The sequence below is a fragment of the Pundamilia nyererei genome, unplaced genomic scaffold (assembly GCF_000239375.1).
Source record: "Pundamilia nyererei isolate P.nyererei 1_Seehausen unplaced genomic scaffold, PunNye1.0 scaffold00139, whole genome shotgun sequence".
NCBI classification, from domain to species: domain Eukaryota; kingdom Metazoa; phylum Chordata; class Actinopteri; order Cichliformes; family Cichlidae; genus Pundamilia; species Pundamilia nyererei.
This window is the reverse complement of record NW_005187540.1, coordinates 675,446-681,996: the sequence shown is the minus strand read 5'-3', so window position 1 is coordinate 681,996 and position 6,551 is coordinate 675,446. Positions and strand designations below refer to the sequence as shown.

Sequence of the window (6,551 nt, the reverse complement as noted above, 5' to 3'; positions counted from 1 at the left end):
TGAGAGGAAGTTTGACCTTTGGACGTAGGATAAATGTGCGTTACTCACTTCTTCTGCCCTCTCCGTCGCTCTGACCTGCAGCATCACACACACACTCGCACACACACGCACACACACACACACACACACACACACACACACACACACACACACACACACAGTGGTGATTACAAACATACTGAATCACTGAAACGTGTCCGCTCAGGTCGTCGCCGTTACAATCAAAGCTGGATTTAAATGTTTTCCTGTAATTATTAAAAAAGGATAATCCTGCTGAACAGTTTCACTTTAACTTTCCAACATGTTTGAAGCTTCGCGCCCTGAACACGGACCGTCTTCCAAGTCTCTGATAACGCACACCTGTGCTGGCGTCTGTTCGGTTCGGTTTCACTCACCGCCGATTCTGGCGTTCTGGAGGGCGAGCGTGGGTCCGCCAGTGCTGAACGGGTCTCCGGAGGGCGGGTTCATCACACTGGTGTGGAGCGCTGAGTCGGAGTTCGTCCTGAAGGGCGAGAGACACCGACAGAGAGTTAAAGGGGGAGAGGAGCAAAGGCTTGGAGGAGGTGAAGGTTAGCAAGGGTGAAACAAAGAGATGAGACGCCAAAGAAACGCTCTTTCGAACTACGGAGAGACAAAAATGCCAAAATGAAAAGAAGCGATTCAAAAATAAATGAATTTGTCTTTAAAAACCAACAAAGCATGAAAAAAATAAAACGCAGACATTTACTTTTCTGTTTTATCTGTTTATGTTTTCACTGATGCTCAGCTGTTAGTCATGTCAGAGTGTAAAAACATAGTAATAACAACAATGATTACTTTGGTCTTTTCTCCTGCACAGTGCTGATTAATCATTAACTAATAATCATTAGCATGTATCGCGACTCTCCTCGCGACCCGACGTTTGGATGTTTTCTTTCAGGTTTTAATATTCATGCTGGACGAGCAGCTAAACTCCGACGCCGTCAGTTTTCTGTGTTTTACTGCTCACTCATCGACCTTTGACCTTTCACTCTGATTTGCTGCCTTGGAGTAAACACCTGACCTTCAGGATCATCTGCAGATCGAGTTCCAGATGTTTCCACGGGGGTGAAGGTCATGTGATCTCTCGTCTTCCTGCATTTGTGCTACTGTATGTAAATGAAGGCGGAGTCATTCTGATCCATTTACTTGGGCCTGATGTTTAACCGACACTCACAGGAAGTAAAAACGTCTAACAGGCAATAAGAGGAAATATTGGAGTGTTTAATGTGATTTTGGCATTTCTGGCTCCCCGTAGGAGGCTCGCTCTGACTGCAAACAGCTGCACAACATGACCTCTGACCTGTGACAGCAGCTGCTGCACCCGAGGTCAGAGGTTTTCACGAGCAGCAGCTCGGGCCGAGCGATGAAGGAAGGAAGAAAGCTTCAAAGTCTGAAGCATCGAAAAGATCTAATTCTTCTAAAAGTCCACTCTGAAGGTTACAGCTGCAGGAAGGAAGAAGAGGAGGAAGTGAAGGTAGGAGGAGGAAGAGGAGGACGAGGAGGGTTCACCTGTTGAGTGCAGTGGTGGGGAGACGAAACAACTGGCTTTTATCTCCGGGGAAGTTTCCAGACCAATTCCTTTATGATCGACAAAAACAAAGTTACTTTGGTCTGACGAGCAGGAAGCAGCGACGAAAAGTCAAAGGGTGACGAAGAGGAGCAGAGGGAGGAGGCTCCGAGACAAACAAGCCAAGCAGAGAGGGAGGCTCCGCGGCCTCGAGCTGCCGGGTCCTGCTGTACGGTGGCCCTGAGCTGCCAAACAAGCCCGAGCAGTTGAATTCTGTTCATTTGTTTGTGACGGCAGGATGAAGGTCGAGCTTCTCCCACTTTTCATGTGTCGTGGTTTTCACTCCCTGTGGGGGCGTTCGCGTGGAGGATTTCAGGTCCCGCGGCTCCTTCAGTCCTCGTAATGCTCCGCCTGCGGCGGGGAGGGGTCAGCTCAGCTGGAGGCTTGCTGGACGCGATCTGAGCTGATGTTTCTGCACATCGTGACATTTAACTGCCCCGCCCCCTTCCTGCTTTGTTGTGGTTTTTTCTGAGTGCGTTATCGCCACCGTAGTTTGTGCTCAGACCCCCAACCTGACCACGCCACCGTGCTCCTACAAAGGAGGTGGAGCGAGCGCAGGCAGACCTGAAACCAGTCAGTGGCAGAAACCTGCGGGGGCGGAGCTTCATAGGACACCTGGAGTTCGGAAGCCGGCCTCCCTCTGAAGGAAACGCAGAAAGAAGGCAGGAAGCAGCGGAAGAAGCCAAGAAGAAAGAGCCAAAGATTCCAGAAGAAGAAGAAGAGCAGGAGGAACACAGGCTGGAATCGGCTCCTCTCGGTCAACGCGAGGACCACGGGACCCTCTGAAGCCTCAGAGTCACCTCGCAGTCACTGCAGCGGGAAGGAGAGTCTTCCTCGAGCGCTGCGGCAGCACGGGTTAAACGCCCGTCACAATCACAGAACATCTGTGTACAGATGTTATTCACGGGTCAGACTGCAGCAGAGTGTCTCCTTCACAGCCTGAGGCGGAGCTTCATCTCCTCCGGTTTCTGATCTCAGAGGAGCGTCGAGGTTTTACTGCAGCGACGCTGAGGCTTCAGGAGGGAACAGCAAGCAGGAGCGAAACCAAAGAAACAGACCTGCCGACAGACACACGGACACACACACAGCGGGGAGAGCAGGGGGCGGGGTTAACAGACAGCACCTTCTCCAGCTGGGGTCGGGTGGTGGCGACAGGTAGGCGGGGCTGTACGGGGAGCTGTCCATCTGAGGAAGCAGCAGGTTAAGGAAAGCACAGAGCTTCATCAGTTTCGTATCAGGAGGAGCTAAACGAGCTTCAGATGGCGCCGACACCACGCTGACCTGTAGAAACTCACCTGTGTCGCTTCTCGGGGGCTAAATCAGCTCATCGGGTTTGAATGACCCCGCCCTGTTAGGACACGTTAACCCCGACAGCCCGATGTCGTTTTTTTCTTTAAACTTATTGTTAACTTATTTCTGATTCATCATCGGGGTTTCTGCAGGACGCGAGCGGAAGAGGATGAACTCTGAACTCTCGCCCTCACAGGGAACGCTCAGTGCAGTCTGAAGAACTCAGAGCTTCACCACAACTTCTTACTCAAACCAAGGTCAAAGGTCACACTTCTGTCAGATGGGAGGAGCTTCAAGTGTGGAGACGAGCGTGCCTGCACGACTTGTTTCTCTGAGCAGCTTTTTCACTGCTGCTGTGACACAAACTCAACGTGATCACTCGGAGTTTCTTAGATAAAAGTTCCTCGCAGTGGCTCTCAGCATCAGCCCCGCCCGCTCGCCCCATCGACGCAGAGGACGACTGAGAAAGAGCGCGACAAAAACGACCCGTCCAATAAAGCATCGACATCTGTGAGCTCGCCGCCCGACGCCTTTCCTGCACTTCCTGTCTCCTTCTGTTATCCTAAAAGCTGAAACACTGGCTTCATGACGCATCACTGCGACCACAGAGGAGAAGGAGTGCACCACCGCTGGATTTTACCGCCACGCCAAAATCTCTAAACGCTCACTGTCAGCTGACACGCCATCCTCCGTCACCACGAACACACACACACTGATTTATTCCACACTCCATCCTGGAGCTGCTGCTGCAGATTTTTGGTCATCCGCTGCTGAAAATAGTTCCCAGCAATCAAAGTGCAGCTGAGAGGTTTCACAGTCTTTACAGGAAGTAAACAGACAGACAGGAAGTCGGGAGCACAGGAACAATCTGGAATAAGACAGGGAGCCTCGCGTAAACTGAAGGATACTTTGCGATATGGTCGGACCGGCGAGACGAAGCGGCGGTCCCGCTGCACTCGCTCCACCAGCCCGTGATGCCGCGTCGCCCGACTGGACTCCAGAGTGGACGGGAAGGAGCCCTGAGGAGGGGGGGGGGGGGGACAGAGAGGGGAGGAATGAGAGGAGAGGACAGAGTCAGCATCATTTCCACACCTGTAAATACTGAGGAAACAGGAAGCCTCACACACTTCAAAATAAAAGCCCATAATAATGTGACCTGGTCAGGATTACTCTGCTCAGTATTTGTAATCTCAGATATTTACTCAGAGAATTCGTTCACTGACACATGTTGTGGTTATTGAAACAGCATTTTTGTCTGATCTTCGAGTATAATTCAAATAAACTGAACAAAGATGAGGCGGTGAGGTCAGCCTGTAGGGACCAACGGCTGTTTGTAAAGTGAAGCTCGTGTCCCGGGGCAACCGCGGTCCCAGAGTTCCCCGCACGACCCCAGGGGAGAACTGGAGAGCCCCGAGCAGACGAGACCTTCCTAGATCAGAGGATCAGCAGCTGCAGGAGGGCGTTAACAAGCCACACAACAGAGACCCCGTTGGATCAGGGGGTGGAGCTTCTGCAGGCTACCTGTGTGTGTTTGGGTCGCTCTGATGCAGACAGATCCTTTAATGTGGGATCAGCCATCTGCATCAGACCCACAGGAGGAAACTCAAACACCTGAGAGACATTCTGTCCACGCTCAGCTCCACTGCAGCAGAGTAGGAGGAGCCACGAACAGCGCCATTACAGACCGAGTGTGATGGAAACACTGATGAGTCAGAGATGATGAGCGGGCTCGGCTTTCTAACTCCTGCTGCCCACATCTGATTGGAGCTCACAGCAGAGACCCGGTGCCTGATTGACTCCAGAATAAAGGAGAGAAAACACTGAGCCCATCGTCTTCCTCGTCACAAAAGAATCAGTAAACACTGACGCTGAAGGCAGAGCGCCGTTTCCTCACATTTCTTTTTTCAGGAAGGACAAAAAAAAGCATTAAAAATATACACGAGGAGAGTAAAGAGATACGATCAGGACCAAAGATTCAAACCAAAAGAGAAACTAAGCGGATGAGAGGCGACGACAGAGACCGTCTGTGGCTTTGATCACATCTGCCGCACGCAAACCACCGAAAGCATCAGACCGCCTTAAATGTTCTGCAGGAGCCCCACAGGGCTCCATCCTCAGCCCACCTTTATTTCCACCTTATTACTTCAATACTCAAACGTAGGCAGTAACGTTTACACAAAACAGGCGTCTTTATCACGTCAGCAGAGATCGAGCGATACTCTGACGCTCGCTGTCCTGCACCTACGACATAAGAAAAGAAACAGGAAGTGACATCAGGGTGAAAGTGCAGTAGCAGTCGATTACCTGGAAGTCCTGAGGGGTCCTGCCGATCTGGTTCACGTTTGGTAATGAGCCGCCATAGTACGGCCCCTGATTCCTGGCAAGGCGGAGCTTCTGGGCCTGAAGCTGTGAAAGAAAAACACCGTCAATCAGATCAAATACACGAGACGACCAGAACCTCGGCGAGCCGCAACTCACCGACCGTGCTTCCCCATACAGACTCGTTACCTGAGCAGGTAACCAGGTGATCACTTCACCTGGTTACCTGCTCACTTCAGTGATGTCGTCAAAGGTTGCGTTTAATGCTTTGGTGCTGTGATGACGCGAGGGCAGCAGGCGGAGGGGTGGATGTGGGAAGAAGAGCAGCGCTGATGGTGTTACAGATAAGAGTGAAAAAAAGCCCTGCTTTCTTCTCATCGTCTACACCACGTTCACCTCCGCCTGACTCCGCCTTCACCTCCGCCTTCACCTCCGCACAAGTCGCTCAGCCTGCACAGAAAAACGCCGCTTCCTCGCACCGGTCTCCGCCACAGATTTGGGATTATTGATGACATCACTGTTTACATCATAAAAGCATCCAAATACAAAGATGGTGGCCCCACTGAGGGCGCCGTGGTTACCTTACACCCAAGTCTCTGAAGCAGAATTATGACGAGAACAATCTTTGTAGACCTGCAAATACCAGTGCATAAATGAGAAGCAAGGGGGCGGAGCCAGAGCATGCTCAGGCTCAATCCTCTGCCATACGGAACTCGTTCAACCTTCTGACCACGCCCCTTCAGGCTCCAGGTCCAGCTCTGATTGGATGATCACCAAAGAGGAGCGCAGCGGCAACTTCCTGTTTAATCTTCGCTTTAAACAAACCCGAGGGACGGATCTGTCCGTCAGAGGAACAGATTTAAGTCATTCGCTATCTGCGCGGCTCAAATGCATCAAACCAACGACGAAGCCGCGCCGCGTTAACGTCTGAGCTCTCAGGTTCGCCCCGGCTCCAGGAACCGGGGACCAAGCTGGACGTCAGGTTAAAGCAGCGGAGCGCAGACGCCGTTTCTTCTTTACTTTCTTTATTTATTTATTTGTCACATGTAGTTATAGCTAGTACAACATACAGTGAAATGTTTTTCCTGGCTAAAAAATACTCCCCCCCGACTGTGAGGAACATACTAGAAAAACTTTTACCTAAACTAAGAGAAAGGAAAAACTATAAAAATATACATATTTACATAAGTACAAATGTATATAATATGATAAGATAAGATAAGATTCAGGAAAGAAGAAAGTAAAGTGCGAATTATGTACAGTGGGGCAAAAAAGTATTTAGTCAGCCACCGATTGTGCAAGTTCCCCCACTTAAAATGATGACAGAGGTCAGTAATTTGCACCAGAGGTACAC

At 50.7% G+C, this 6,551-nt stretch overlaps 1 protein-coding gene across 1 annotated transcript in view; it reads right to left on the bottom strand.

Annotated features, from left to right (window-relative positions):
* Nucleotides 1–6,551, bottom strand: part of LOC102209295 (CREB-regulated transcription coactivator 2) — a 29,521-nt gene that overhangs the window by 14,083 nt on the left and 8,887 nt on the right. Inside the window, 6 exon segments of the mRNA XM_013913611.1 lie at nucleotides 176–178; nucleotides 396–502; nucleotides 1,531–1,599; nucleotides 2,712–2,773; nucleotides 3,787–3,897; nucleotides 5,183–5,284. Of these exon segments, the coding sequence (XP_013769065.1) occupies nucleotides 176–178; nucleotides 396–502; nucleotides 1,531–1,599; nucleotides 2,712–2,773; nucleotides 3,787–3,897; nucleotides 5,183–5,284 (454 nt within the window).